The 16,006-nt window shown below is 42.4% G+C and overlaps 2 protein-coding genes across 3 annotated transcripts in view; both read left to right on the top strand.

Moving 5' to 3' along the window:
* The window catches only part of LOC115156901 (ATP-dependent 6-phosphofructokinase, platelet type), a 47,765-nt gene that overhangs the window by 28,462 nt on the left and 3,297 nt on the right, over positions 1 to 16,006 (top strand). For both annotated transcript variants that reach the window (XR_003868345.1, XM_029704698.1), the window contains exons 13-18: positions 1,722 to 1,868; positions 7,990 to 8,060; positions 8,208 to 8,295; positions 11,760 to 11,912; positions 12,734 to 12,898; positions 14,325 to 14,386. Coding sequence is in view for 1 of the 2 variants with exons in the window: in XM_029704698.1 (XP_029560558.1) it covers positions 1,722 to 1,868; positions 7,990 to 8,060; positions 8,208 to 8,295; positions 11,760 to 11,912; positions 12,734 to 12,898; positions 14,325 to 14,386 (686 nt within the window). In the remaining variant the exon portion in view is untranslated. The remainder of the gene's footprint in view (positions 1 to 1,721; positions 1,869 to 7,989; positions 8,061 to 8,207; positions 8,296 to 11,759; positions 11,913 to 12,733; positions 12,899 to 14,324; positions 14,387 to 16,006) is intronic.
* LOC115156902 (uncharacterized) lies at positions 8,333 to 11,155 on the top strand. The gene is made up of 2 exons (XM_029704699.1): positions 8,333 to 10,791; positions 10,842 to 11,155. The coding sequence occupies exon 1, from the start codon at positions 9,832 to 9,834 to the stop codon at positions 10,747 to 10,749; it is 918 nt and encodes a 305-aa protein (XP_029560559.1). The 5' UTR covers positions 8,333 to 9,831; the 3' UTR covers positions 10,750 to 10,791; positions 10,842 to 11,155.

The following is a 16,006-nucleotide window of genomic DNA, read 5'->3' as shown; positions in this document are numbered from 1 at the left end:
AAGCTTGACACAATGCCCACTTAACCCGGAAGCCAGCCACACCAATGTGTTGGAGGAAACACCATGTCAGTGCGCCTGGCCCGCCACGGCCAAACCCTCCAATAACCCAGACGACGCTGGGCCAATTGTGCGCCGCCCCATGGGTCTCCCGGTCGCGGCCGGCTGAGACAGAGCCTGGACTTGAACCCAGAATCTCTAGTGGCACAGCTAGCACTACGATGCAGTGCCTTAGACCACTGCGCCAAGTTGCAACTATAGCTATACCTTGTCAGATATCAGTCTCAACGTCAACAATGAAGAGGCTGGCAGCTTCATTAAAAGTACCCGCAAAACACCAGTCTCAACGTCAACAGTGAAAAGGCGACTGGGATGCTGGCCTTCTAGGCATTGTTCCTCTGTCCAGTGTCTGTTCTTTTGGCCATCTTAATCTTTTATTTTTATTGTCCAGTCTAAGATATGGCTTTTTCTTTGCAACTCTGTCTTGAAGGCCAGCATCCCAGAGTCGCCTTTTCACTGTTGACATTGAGACTGGTGTTTTGCAGGTACTATTTAATGAAGCTGCCAGTTGAGGACTTGTGAGGCATCTGTTTCTCATTCTAGACACTCTAATGTACTTGTCCTCCTGCTCAGTAGTGTACCGGGGCCTCCCACTCCTCTTTCTATTCTGGTTAGAGCCAGTTTGCGCTGTTCTGTGAAGGGAGTAGTACACAGCTTTGTATGAGATCTTCAGTTTCTTGGCAATTTCTCGCATGGAATAGGCTTCATTTCTCAGAACAAGAATAGACTGACGAGTTTCAGAAGAAAGTTCTTTGTTTCTGGCCATTTTGAGCCTGTAATCGAACCCACAAAATGCTGATGCTCCAGATACTCAACTAGTCTAAAGAAGGCCAGTTTTATTGCTTCTTTAATCAGGACAACAGTTTTCTGCTGTGCTAACATAATTGCAAAAGGGTTTTCTAATGATCAATTAGCCTTTAAAGTGATGAACTTGGACTAGCTAACACAACATGCCATTGGAACACAGGAGTGATGGTTGCTAATAATGGGCCTCTGTACCCCTATGTAGATATTCCACTAAAAAGCTGACGTTTCCAGCTACAATAGTAATTTACAACATTAACAATGTCTACACTGTTTTTCTGATCAATTTGATGTTATTTTACAAAAAATGTTATTTTCTTTAAAAAACAAGGACATTTCTAAGTGACCCCAAACTTTTGAACGGTACTGTAAGTGATTACAACGTTTATGAGGTCACTCATTATACGTGGGGTCTATCTGTCCATGATCTTACTGTGATCATGTGATTGACAGCTAACGAATTTCCCTAAGCTCAGAGCCAGTGGTCTATGTGAATGAAGTACAACAGCCTATAAAGATGTAACATCTTGGAGCCATAGCAAGAGGCCTTGTTAGAGATTATCAATGCATGCTGCTCCATTCTCCACAGAGACAACAGCTTTGCCAAGCCTTTACAGCATTTCTCTTTGTATTGTATACAGAGGGTGTGTGTCAATATGTGTGTCAACGGCTTGGAGTTGGGGCCAATTCTATTTCAAGAATTGGATAAGTGCCATTTATCTTCAATGAATGTTTTGACATGAACTGAATTGAAACAGAATTGACGCCATCCTCGCTGTCTAAAAGTGTGTGTGTCTGCGCATATGCGTGTGTGTGTGTGCTCGTGTGTGTGACGGTTGTGCTGTGCTGTTGATCCTCAGAGCTCCTTCAAAGTGGCTGTGCTGAACGTGGGCGCCCCCGCGGCGGGCATGAACGCAGCTGTCCGCTCGGCCGTCAGGGTGGGCATCAAAGAGGGGCACAAGATGTTTGCCGTTAATGACGGCATCGAGGGATTCTACAAGGGACAGGTACTGGGGTTAAGACATAAATCTGTTTTGTTTACCTTGTTGTCATTTCATTCTTGCCCAATGAGGATTATTGTCCCTTATCACGCCCCTATGACACCTACGTCCTGTTATTGTTAGTAGCGTCTCACTGCCACATGATCAACAGATCAACGTGATAAGAAGACATTAAACACATTTTGACCGTATTTGTCCCCTAGTATTGTTTACACCATAGAAATAGTTCTGTTGTTTACACCATATCTTGAAATCTAGCAAAACCAGAATACTTCTGCATATCTGATCAAAAGATATCAGACAGTGTTGGCTGTGATGAAAACATGACAGCTAAAACAGGTAAGCTATAGGTTATAGTGACCTTGTTGACTGGCTCTGCAGAGTAGAACAATAGCTGGCTACTTTAACCTCTCTAGGGTCACCTACGTAACAGCCAGTGGAATCATGTGGCGCGTTATTCAAATACCTTAGAAATGCTATTACTTCAATTTCTCAAACATATGACTATTTTACACCATTTTAAAGACAAGACTCTCATTAATCTAACCACACTGTCCGAATTCAAAAAGGCTTTACAACGAAAGCAAAACATTAGATTATGTCAGCAGAGTACCCAGCCAGAAATAATCAGACACCCATTTTTCAAGCTAGCATATAATGTCACAAAAACCCAGAAGACAGCTAAATGCAGCACTAACCTTTGATGATCTTCATCAGATGACACACCTAGGACATTATGTTATACAATACATGCATGTTTTGTTCAATGAAGTTCATATTTATATCAAAAACCAGCTTTTTACATTAGCATGTGACGTTCAGAACTAGCATACCCCCCGCAAACTTCCGGTGAATTTACTAACAATTTACTAAATTACTCACGATAAACGTTCACAAAAAGCATAACAATTATTTTAAGAATTATAGATACAGAACTCCTCTATGCACTCGATATGTCCGATTTTAAAATAGCTTTTCGGATGAAGCACATTTTGCAATATTCTAAGTAGATAGCCCGGCATCACAGGGCTAGCTATTTAGACACCCAGCAAGTTTAGCACTCACCAAAGTCAGATTTACTATAAGAAAAATGTTATTACCTTTGGTGTTCTTCGTCAGAATGCACTCCCAGGACTTCTACTTCAATAACAAATGTTGGTTTGGTCCCAAATAATCCATAGTTATATCCAAACAGCAGCGTTTTGTTTGTGCGTTCAAGACACTATCCGAATGGTAAAGAAGGGTTACGAGCACGACGCATTTCGTGACAAAAAAATTCTAAATATTCCATTACCGTACTTCGAAGCATGTCAACCGCTGTTTAAAATACATTTTTATGCAATTTTTCTCGTAAAAAAGCGATAATATTCCGACCGGCAAAGCCTGTTTACATTCAATGAGAGAGAAAGTAAAAGCATGGGATCCCCTCGTGCACCAGCCTTAGTCTGATGGCCCTCTGTTCGGCCACTATCCAAACGCGCTAATGTGTTTCAGCCAGGGGCTGCCTCGATATCATTCAGCTTTTTCCCGGGTTCTGAGAGCCTATGGGAGCCGTAGGAAGTGTCACGTTACAGCAAAGATCCTCAGTCTTCAATAAACAGAGGCAAGAAGCTCAAGGAATGGTCAGACAGGCCACTTCCTGTAAGGAATCTTCTCAGGTTTTTGCCTGCCATATGAGTTCTGTTATACTCACAGACACCATTCAAACAGTTTTAGAAACGTTTGGGTGTTTTCTATCCAAAGCCAATAATTATATGCATATTCTAGTTTCTGGGCAGTAGTAATAACCAGATTAAATCGGTTACGTTTTTTATCCGGCCGTGTAAATACTGCCCCCTACCCCCAACAGGTTAATACACTTTTCAAACCAAGATGTTTTGCCGCCAACTTTAGCATGCTGCCAACTTTTTTCTATATTTTCTTTATATCTGAAAGGTGTTGCCGGCAACAAAGCCTGTACTTTTATTTCCGCCGACCGACCTAGTCATGGTTGCGGTATTATTTAACCTGATAAGGTATAGGGGGCAGTATTTTCGATTTCGGATGAAAAGCGTGCCCAGAGTAAACGGCCTACTCGGGACCAGAGTCAAATATTTGCATATTATTCGTAGATTTGGATAGAAAACACACTGAAGTTTCTAAAAATGTTGTCTGTGAGTATAACAGAACTCAAATGGCAGGCAGAAACCTGAGAAAAATCCAACCAGGAAGTGTGGAAATCTGAAATTGTAGTTCTTCTTTTGAATCCCTATCGAAACAACAGTGTCTGTGGGGTCACGTTGCACTTCCTAAGGCTTCCATTGGCTGTCAACAGCCTTCAGAAAGTTTTTCCATCATTCCCCTGTTACTGGGCAGAGAATAGTAGCTCAGTCAATGAGTGGACTGCCTGGGACCAGTGAGTTGTTTACTGCGCAGGCACGTTTGTCGCGCCCCTCCTTCTTTTTCTCCTGGAATGAATACGCTATTGTCCGGTTAGAATATTATCGCATTTTTACGTTAAAAATACCCTAAAGATTGATTGTAAACAACGTTTGACATGTTTCTACGAACGGTAATGGAACTATTTGACTTTTCGTCTCTGGTATTGTGCTTGCGCGTTATGCCTTTGGATAGTGATCTGAAAACGGAGGTATTTGGACATAAATATGGAGTATTTCGAACAAAAATAACATTTCTTGTGGAAGTAGGAGTCCTCGGAGTGCATTCTGACGAAGATCAGCAAAGGTAAGAGAATACTTATGCCAGAACTTGGCGGGTAGCTGTATAGCTTGCTTCGATGGCTGAGCTATGTACTCAGAATATTGAACAATGTGCTTTCTCCGTAAAGTTATTTTGAAATCTGACAAAGCGGTTGCGTCAAGGAGTAGTGTATCTATAATTCTTTTAATAAATGTTGTACATTTTATCAACGTTTATGATGAGCATTTTTGTAAATTGATGTGCACATTCACCGGGAGTTTTGGTGGGAATACATTTTCTGAACATCACGCGCCAATGTAAAATGCTGTTTTTGGATATAAATATGAACTTTATCGAAAAAAACATACATGTATTGTATAACATGAAGTCCTATGAGTGCCATCTGATGAAGATCATCAAAGGTTAGTGAATATTTTAGCTGTACTTTTGGTTTTTATGGTGCATGTCCTTGCTTGGAAAATGGCTGTGTGGATTTTCTTGTGAAGTTTATATTCTAACATAATCTAATTTTATGCTTAAGTCGTAAAGCCTTTTTAAAATCGGACAATGCGGTTAGATTAACGAGAGTCTTATCTTTAAAATGGTGTAAAAAATTTTGAGAAAATGAAATTATGAGATTTTTGCTGTTTTGTATTTTGCGCCATGCTATTTCACTGGCTGTTGAATAGTGTGGGACGGTCACATCCCACCTAGCCCAGAGAAGTTAAAAGTCTCGCCAACCCCTCTGTATAAATGTCCCCTTTCATCTTACTGGCTTTGTCATTATGAAAAAGTATAAACACAAAAACGACTGTCTGCATGACATCGCAGCCCCCTGGTCCAAATAGCAACATTACCTGCTCAATTATTTGTACACCAAAAAACCCATCGGTTTAAACGTTTATTTAGGATATGTAGCTATTAAATCTAGCAAGGCAGGGAACTAAAAGCAAACTTTCTAGACAATGTTTTGGTTTGTTGCTAACGTTAGCTTGTTTGCTAGCTATCTAGCTGACTAGCCAGCTCATATAATTAAGAGAACATATCTAACAATGTTTTGAGTTCAACTGTAGCCAACTTTTTATTCACCATAACAGGAAAATGAACACATTACAAAGTAATTATTTAAAAATTATTTACAAGTATGGCGTGCTGCTAACTTACTGTTGTGAATGTGAAGAAATAGAACAACTTGCAGCTGTCACTCATGTTACCATGGCTACTGTTGCAACAACAGGGTCTAGGAGCTAGGGTCAAAGTTAAATGTCTCTTGCTCCTTGCCGGCTAAAACAATGGCGATATAAAAGGGGAATGCCGACAAGAAAGAGGTAGAAATAGGGCTGTTTGAAATGGGATCATAGAAACATTGCCCGATTGTTTTTACAGGCAACATACCGTCAATCCTATGTGAAAGCAGTATAAGTCACCTATACCCCTGTGCCCATGACGCTGGCACAGACAGTGTTTTACAGATACGACTTGTATGGGGAGATAAACAGCTTACATTAAGCCATTTACTCTCACCCTCATCCCTTCTCCCTTATGCAGGCCTCTCTCTCACCCCCACTCTCACCCCTTTTCCCTTATACAGGCCTTTCTCTCACCCCTACTCTTACCCCGTCTATCCTAATTCAGGCCTTTCTCATCCCTGGTTCCCAGGCCTCTCACCCCCACTTTCTTAGCCTCACCCCCACTGCCTTTCTCTGTCACTCTTTCACCCAAATCTCACGCCCTCGCCCAGGCCTCACAACACTGCCTGGGCCAGTCTTTGTTTTGAAACCCTGGGCACTCAACTGGAGGAAAGCATGAAGGCAGGGATAAGTGACTGAAAAGCATTGGCTGCTCATCCAGACATTGTCTAATGCTACTGTACCTCGGCCAACACTGGGGGATGAGTAAGATGTGGGTAGAGTGCTGTTGGTAGATTATAGCCTGTGTGCTACAGTACAGACAAGCCGTCAGCTCAGCATTCAACACCATAGTGCCCTCAAACCCCTCCAAGCACATCACTAAGCTAAGGACCCTGGGACTAAACACCTCCCTCTGCAACTGGACTTCCTGACGGGCCGCCCCCAGATGGTAAGGGTAGGCAACAACACATCTGCCACGTTGATCCTCAACATGGGGGCTCCTCAGGGGTGCGTGCTCATTACAATCCTGTACTCCCTCTTCACCCATGACTGCGTGGCCATGCACGACTCCAACACCATCATTAAGTTTGCCGACGACACAACAGTAGTAGGCCTGATCACCAACAACGAAGAGACAGCCTATAGGGAGGTGGTCAGAGAACTGGCAGGGTGGTGCCAGGTCAACAACCTCTCCCTCAACGTGAGCAAGACAAAGGAGCTGATCGTGGACTACAGGAAAAGGAGGGCCGAACACGCCCCCATTCACATCGACAGGGCTGTAGTGGAGCGGGTCGAGAGCTTCAAGTTCCTTGGTGTCCACATCTCTAGCAAACTATCATGTTCCAAACACACCAAGATAGTCATGAAGAGGGCACGACAACGCCTATTCCCCCTCAAGTGATTAAAAAGATTTTGCACGGGTCCTTTTCAGTCATCATCGCTTGGTATGGCAACTGCTCGGCATCCGACTGCAAGGCACTACAGAGGGTAGTGTGAACGGCCCAGTACATCACTGGGTCAAAGCTTCCTGCCATCCAGGACCTCTATACCAGGCGATGTCAGAGGAAGGCCCTAAAAATTGTCAAAGACTCTACCCACCCAAGTCATAGACTGTTCTCTCTGCTACCGCACGGCAAGCAGTACCGGAGCGCCGAGTCTAGGTCCAAAAGGCCCCTTAAAAGCTTCTAACCCCAAGAAATATAACTGCTAAACAGTTAATCAAATGGCCACCCAGACTATTTGCATTGACCCCCTTTTACGCTGCTGCTACTCACTGTTTATTAATCACTTTACCCCTACCTACATGTACATATTACCTCAATTATCTCTACTAACTGGTACCCCCACATATTGACTCGGTACCCGTACTCCTTGTATGTTATTGTTATTGTTATCGTTATCGTTATTGTTATTTTATTGTAACTTTTTTTTTTTTTTTTACTTTACTTTAGTTTATTATTATTACAATTTTTTATTTGTGCAAATATTTTCTTACTTACTTTAAAAACAACTCTGCATTGTTGGTTAAGGGCTTGTAAGTAAGTATTTCACCTGTTGTATTTAACGCATGTGACAATTTGGGGGGGGGGGGTATTGTAATACAAAGCAAGATAAATGTTGATTGCAAATCTGATGTGCTTGATTGCTTTTTAGAATGTAATTCATTCGTTTAGCGTAAATGCTAATGTTTTGTGTCCCCTTGAAATGAACATGATGAATGATGATGTTCGCATTTAGCACATCTTTTTGTAGACTACACAGAACACATTTGAAACCTCATTCTCAAACACAGTTTTGTTGTTTTTGTCTCCACACAGATAAAGGAGATTAAATGGGGAGATGTAGCAGGTTGGACCGGCCAAGGAGGGTCCATACTGGGAACAAAGAGGTAGGCTAATGTTTATGCTGTGGGACCTCAATGGCAACCTATTCCCTATATAGTGCACCACTTTTGAACAGGGCCGATAGGGTGCCATTGAAAAGAATCAACACTGACTTGTGTAGATGATTATTGGATTTTCATTTCTAATTTCAGAACCCTTCCAGCAAAGCATCTTGATAAGATTGCTGAACAAATCAGGATACATAACATCAATGCTTTGCTTGTTATCGGTGGATTTGAGGTATGCAGAGCACATAACAACATCAAATACATTTTATATGTAATATATTTACAATATTATTACAGAATTATACCACTATTTTGCAGTACCAAATTGTATATTGTACTTTTATAATTTTGAAAAGTTATTAACATTAAGGGTATGAGTAAAATTGGAATCTTTGAGTGATAGGGAAACATATACTCTCTTCTCATGCGTCTTTGTATCTTTTTCAGTGTTTCACGCCGTTATATTCATTAATTTCACAATCTAAAGTTACAAAATATTCTCCATTATTTCCTCCTATAATAATTAAGAACATGTTTCTGTATTTTCAAAGAACCCCTTTAGGCTCTCTCCTCCCTGTGTGTCCCTCCCCATCTCTGTGTGAGTTACTGTGTGGTGCTTCCTGTCTGTCACACTGTCCGTTGTGATAGGCCTGGCTCCCTCACCCTGGCTCCGCCCACCTTGTCTCATCTTTACTCATGTCTGTGTCCCAAATGCCTTTTCCCTATACAGTGCACTACTTTTGACCAGGGCTCACGGCCCTGGTAAAAAGCCCTCTGGGCCCTGGTCAAAAGTAGTGCACTACATAGGGAATAGAGTGCCAGTTTGGGCAAACACATTAACTCCTCGCTCTTAAGCCCTGGCTCTGGCTCTGCCCTGTACTGCAGGCCATCCTGGGAGTCATAGAACTGCGTCCCCATGGTTATGGTCCCAGCCACGGTCTCCAACAATATACTGGGCTCTGACCTCAGCATTGGCGCAGACACAGCCTTAAATGCTATTACTTATCTAAGTGTGGCTGGGGATCAGAGGTCGTGAGGTCAGATGTGTTTAGAACACCTACCAGCCAATCAGAATAAAGAACTTCAATGATTGCAGCTTGGGGAGTTGCGTGTACCAGCATCACAACAGGCTGAACATAACTAGGTCTAACCCAAAGGCACCATGCTGATTTGTGTTGACCTAGGTATGCATGTGCTCCTATAACGTCTGAAGGAAAATAGTTAGATAGAGTTTAAAAAGCCTTAGAAGGGAATAATAAACACAATGAAATAGCAAGAAAAGGTATGACAACTCATCTTCTGATCAGCTGCAAACAATGTGTAAATTAGAAACAGCAAGCAGTTACAAAACAGTGTTTTCATTCAAGCTCAACCCATGCAGAGGTAAAGTAGTATATGATTAGGGGCCGGTTTTCCGGACACAGTTTAAGCCTTGTCGTAGACTAAAAAGCACTTTCAATGGAGATTCTCCTTATGTTTTTTTTTGTCCAGAACTAGGCTTAATCTGTGTCTGGTAACTGTCCCTGTAAGTCTAGGTCTTTCAGTCTGAGGCTTCTGTTGTTGCTGGTAAATATCACAATGAAAATCACAGGTAAGTGATAGATACTGGCATGAAGTGACGTCAGTGGCATGTTTTTGACCCAAGGGCGAGTGTTGTTCTGCCTGCAGCTGCACCTTTCTATGATTGTTTACTAAACACAATGACTTGACTTGTCCCTGGTCTGGTTTAACACAACAGTTCCTATCCTGCTATCTCTATAACACTCCTATGCTGCTATCTCTACAACACTCCTATCCTGCTATCTCTACAACACTCCTATCCTGCTATCTCTACAACACTCCTATCCTGCTATCTCTACAACACTCCTATCCTGCTATCTCTATAACACTCCTATGCTGCTATCTCTACAACACTCCTATCCTGCTATCTCTACAACACTCCTATGCTGCTATCTCTACAACACTCCTATCCTGCTATCTCTACAACACTCCTATGCTGCTATCTCTACAACACTCCTATCCTGCTATCTCTACAACACTCCTATGCTGCTATCTCTACAACACTCCTATGCTGCTATCTCTACAACACTCCTATCCTGCTATCTCTACAACACTCCTATCCTGCTATCTCTACAACACTCCTATCCTGCTATCTCTACAACACTCCTATGCTGCTATCTCTACAACACTCCTATCCTGCTATCTCTACAACACTCCTATCCTGCTATCTCTACAACACTCCTATCCTGCTATCTCTACAACACTCCTATCCTGCTATCTCTACAACACTCCTATGCTGCTATCTCTACAACACTCCTATGCTGCTATCTCTACAACACTCCTATCCTGCTATCTCTACAACACTCCTATGCTGCTATCTCTACAACACTCCTATCCTGCTATCTCTACAACACTCCTATGCTGCTATCTCTACAACACTCCTATCCTGCTATCTCTACAACACTCCTATCCTGCTATCTCTACAACACTCCTATCCTGCTATCTCTACAACACTCCTATCCTGCTATCTCTACGACACTCATATCCTGCTATCTCTACAGCACTCCTATCCTGCTATCTCTACAACACTCCTATGCTGCTATCTCTACAACACTCCTATGCTGCTATCTCTACAACACTCCTATCCTGCTATCTCTACAACACTCCTATCCTGCTATCTCTATAACACTCCTATCCTGCTATCTCTACAACACTCCTATCCTGCTATCTCTACAACACTCCTATCCTGCTATCTCTACAACACTCCTATGCTGCTATCTCTACAACACTCCTATCCTGTTATACATTTGTCTACAAGCCAGTTGGATGAGGTAGAGGTTTTTAAGGGTAGGGTATTAATGAAGTAGTAGTAGTGGTAACATTTAGATGTTGTCTCTAACCAATATTGTTACTTTCACCAATCTAGTTGATTTTAATTCCATCATCAACCAAAACTAGATTTTCACTAAGCATCTGAAAAGCATTTGAATAGTCACTATACTGTATTGGAGAAGGAAGTGAATTCACTTAAGTAACCTACTTGTTGTGAACAAACACAGTATCTTATTTTGTGTATACTGAGAATCTATTGCTAATAGTGAAAAATGGAGATTGAATGTGCCATAGAACAGTATTAGACTATCTAATTGTTGTCTTGAACCAGGCCAGACCTCCATCTTGTTTTGAACACTGTCTGCATCGGTAGTGGACCTCACGAATAACAGCCAGCATTTTTCCCACTCGCGTACAAACATTCCCTCACGTCATGAGGCCAAGTGCAGTGTCGCCAGGCTGCATCGTGACAGACTGAGTCTACTGTTGTTTCCACGTCAACACTTCTGTCTGTCTGCCAGCCAGGGTGACCAACCTACCCCACCCTTCTCTTCTTTACCAATGGGATGCCAAGCCAACCCCCCTATCACACGGAGATAGCCACCCTCAGGATACACACACAGATACTACATTTTCTACATCAGACCCTAGCAAGGTAACAGGAGGTTCTGCCTCCCAAATGAGAGCCTTTTATAGTGCACTACTTTTGACCAGAGTCCCATGACCCCAATAGTGCACTGCATAGAGAATAGGGTGCCATTTGAGACAACGCCCATAGTCGGGGTAAAATGAAGTAGGGTCTCTCTTTGAGTCTGAGAGTGCCCCCCCTAATGGTCTAACACGTTTGTGCCGCACCATCTCCAGGCGTTTGAGTGTCTGCTGCAGCTCTATGAGGCCCGGACCAGCCATGAGGACTTTTGCATCCCGATGTGTGTGCTGCCTGCCACCATTAGTAACAATGTGCCCGGTACTGATCTGAGTATCGGGGCAGACACTTCCCTCAATGCCATTGTGGAGGTAAGGTAGAACTCACATAGTCTGGTCCCAGATCTGTTTGTGCTCTTGCCAACTCTATTGCTGTCATTGTCAAGACAAGCATGACAAGGAGTGACAGGGAGTTGGCATGATAGCACAAACAGACTGGCACTCAGGCAAGAACTCACAGCTTTCAACAGGGGTGAAATTATACCGTACTATTGAAATTATTATACCGTACTATCTACAAGTATACTTATGAGCATTGTATTAGCTAAAATACAAAAACAAAAATAGTTTAGTCAAGAATTCTCTTATTGGACAGACCCTAGTTGACATTGTGGAAAAGAAGAATGCACAAATGTACTTGGGAATATAGACTGACAACAGACATAGACATTTCTCTCCCACATTTACACAGACTTACACGAGCACACTGTACACAAACCCATTTCTGTGCACTTACAACATGCATACATTACTAGTTAGAATTACTCTTCCCTTACTGACTGTTTTCTGCTTTAGTGTTATGGAAGAATTCTTTATCAGACTGCATCCTGGTAAATCTTGCAATACTGTTTGTATTTTACGATTGTATCATATTGTGACATGGAGCATGTTGTGGGGCATTGTGTGAGCATTTGATACCTACTGTATAGACAGCATTTTTGTATGTACCTACTACCTAACAAAATAACATTGTCTGCAAGCTATTGATAACCTTACAGTGGATGTGTCCCAAATTCCCTATAGTGCACTACTTTTGACCAGAGCCTTATAGGCTTATAGGAATAGTGTGCCATTTGGGATGCAACCCGTGTGTCTATTTGATCTGACTATGAGCATCTGTGTGTGTGTGTCAGACATGTGACCGCATCAAGCAGTCTGCCAGTGGGACCAAGCGGCGTGTGTTCATCATTGAGACCATGGGGGGGTACTGTGGGTACCTGGCCAGTGTCGGAGGGCTGGCTGCGGGGGCTGACACTGTCTACATCTATGAGGAACCCTTCGGCATCAGAGACCTCCAGGTGAGGACCATTGTTTTACAAAGGGTTGCAAAATTCCGTCAACTTTCCCAAAAATCGCAGTTTTTATAGAAATCCTGGTTGGAAGATTCTCGAAATCAGGAGGGAATAAACAGGAAATTCAGAAACCTCCAACCATGATTTATGGAAAACCTAGGGAATTTTGGAACCCTAGTTCTACACAGTATACAGTACATTGTTACAAATGTAAATGTTTACATTATAGTTAATTCCTCAGTGGATACATGTGCAGCTGTGACAACTTTCTATGTTGAAGCAGTTTTTTTAGTATGGAGAGAAATCTCCATGTGCCTGTCAATGGTTATATTGTCCTATTTATACAGTGCTGTACAGTACAATTACCACTCCAAGGAAAGAGCATCCTTGACAGCAATGTTTGTATTCCCTTTATAGTGCACTACTTTTGAGCTCTTTTGACCATGGTCATAAGTAGTGCACTGTAAAGGATGGGGTTGCAGGGAGCCTAGTTGTTAGAGCGCTGGGCCAGTAACCGAAAGGTTGCTGGATCAAATCCCTGAGCTGGCAAGGGAAAAATCTGTCCTTCTGTCCCTGAACAAGGCAGTTAACCCACTGTTCCCCGGTAGGCCGTCATTGTAAATAAGAATTTGTTCTTAACTGACTTCCCTAGTTAAATAAAAAAAGGAAACATGTTTCCTCTTGGGATGCAACAAATTACTGAACATATCAAACTAGCTGCACTCTGTCCAGCTGCCAATCAATCTCTCCTCCCTCAGCGCAACGGGGCCTCTATTTTAGGAGTGCTCAGGTGACCCAGATACAGTACGTAGATAAGGCAGTTATTAATAGGTGGAGAGCATCATTATTCCAGGAGTGTTACGCTCTGATCAAGACACATCACATTGTTATGGTTTGAGGAGGTCTACTCAACATCACTAGAGAGTTGTTGATGTGCCAGTTTTTGATTTCCGAGAGACACATTGCTGTTTTCAGGTACACAACAGTTGTAGAGCCCCTCAGATCATGGAGAAAATATGCAGTCTCCTTCTAAGACCAGACCAACGACATCAAAATGAAAGTATTATTTAATGCAATGAGTGTTATGGATATGCTACATTGTGAAACGAGGTGATGATGACATTTACCCATGTGTTGCAAAGAGCAAACAAAAGATGGTGTTGATTTTGTGTAATGAGTGGTCTACCATAATGTTCAAGCTGTAGCCTGGAGTGAATGGCGACAACTCATCGAAGTGGACAGAAAATCAGTAAGACGTGAGCCACCTCATGGTCACCAGAGCACACTGCAGTACTCTGTCCCTGAGACACAGCAGAGAAATGAGCTTCATTCTGCAGCTCTGAAAGTTCATGTAGGTTAGAGATAGAGGAGGAATACTCAAGGATACTTCAGACTTCTCACAGCTAATGTGAGGGTTTTCTCACTGCTTCAGTCCAACGTCGAGCACTTGACAGAGAAGATGAAGACGGGGATCCAGAGAGGCTTGGTGCTGAGGTAAGTAAGGCAGAGCTCACGTCCTGCATGATAGCCTGTTAACAAATAAACAGTAAGTTAACAATAAAGGCATATGTATATGTAGCCAGCTATGTATGATAATCATACTATCTTTATTCCATACTGTATAGGCTATTAATACAAATTGTCTAATAAAACTCGTATGTTAAAATATAACCTTTTTGGAATTATTCATCACAATTATGGCCAATTTATATTGTGAACGGGCCCTAATTCTTCCTGTATTGTTGATATTCTATGGAGGCTCTATCAAGGCCACTCATCATTGCTCTGTATACAGTCGTATGAAAAAGTTTGGGCACCCCTGACAATTTCCAGGATTTCCATTTATAAATAATTGGGTGTTTGGATCAGCAATTTCATTTCGATCTATCAAATAATTGATGGACACAGTAATATTTCAGTAGTGAAATTAGTTTTATTGGATTAACAGAAAATGTGCAATATGCATCAAAACAAAATTAGACAGGTGCATAAATTTGAGCACCCCAATAGAAAAATCACATCAATATTTAGTAGAGCCTCCTTTTGCTAAAATAACAGCCTCTAGACGCTTCCTATAGCCTCTAATGAGTGTGTGGATTCTGGATGAAGGTATTTTGGACCATTCCTCCTTACAAAACATCTCCAGTTCAGTTAGGTTTGATGGTTGCCGAGCATGGACAGCCCGCTTCAAATCATCCCACAGATTCTCAATTATATTCAGGTCTGGGGACTGGGATGGCCATTCCAGAACATTGGATTTGTTCCGCTGCATAAATGCCCGGGTAGATTTTGAGCAGTGTTTTGGGTCGTTGTCTTGTTGAAATATCCAGCCCCGGCGTAACTTCAACTTTGTGACTGATTCTTCAACATTATTCCCACGAATCTGCTGATATTGAGTGGAATCCATGCGACCCTCAACTTTAACAAGATTCCCAGTACCGGCACTGGCCACACAGCCCCACAGCATGATGGAACCCCCACCAAATTTTACTGTGGGTAGCAAGTGTTTTTCTTGGAACGCTGTGTTCTTTTGCCACCATGCGTAATGTCCCTTGTTATGACCAAATAACTCAATCTTTGTTTCATCAGTCCACAGCACCTTATTCCAAAATGAAGCTGGCTTGTCCAAATGTGCATTTGCATACCTCAAGCGACTCTGTGGCGTGTGTGCAGAAAAGGCTTCTTCCGCATCACTTTCCCATACAGCTTCTCCTTGTGCAAAGTGCGCTGAATTGTTGAATGATGCACAGTGACACCATCTGCAGCAAGATGATGTTGTAGGTCTTTGGAGGTGGTCTGTGGGCTGTTTTTGACCGTTCTCACCATCCTTCCCCTTTGCCTCTCCGATATTTTACTTGGCCTGCCACTTCTGGCCTTAACAAGTACTGTGCCTGTGGCCTTCCATTTCCTCACTATGTTCCTCACAGTGGACACTGACAGCTTACATCTCTGCAATAGCTTTTTGTAGCCTTCCTCTATAATGTTGAACAATCTTTGTTATCAGGTCATTTGAGAGTTGTTTTGAGGCCCCCATGTTGCCACTCTTCAGAGGAGAGTCAAAGAGAACAACGACTTGCAATTGGCCACCTTAAATACCTTTTCTCATGATTGGAT

Source organism: Salmo trutta, chromosome 21 (genome assembly GCF_901001165.1).
Source record: "Salmo trutta chromosome 21, fSalTru1.1, whole genome shotgun sequence".
In the NCBI taxonomy this organism is placed as follows: domain Eukaryota; kingdom Metazoa; phylum Chordata; class Actinopteri; order Salmoniformes; family Salmonidae; genus Salmo; species Salmo trutta.
The sequence above is the reverse complement of the archived record's forward strand: the minus strand, read 5'-3'. Positions and strand labels throughout refer to the sequence as shown.

Bases quoted from the DNA above. Each gene is read 5' to 3' on its own strand.
- LOC115156902 (XM_029704699.1), top strand. From the start codon at position 9,832: ATGCTGCTATCTCTACAACACTCCTATCCTGCTATCTCTACAACACTC.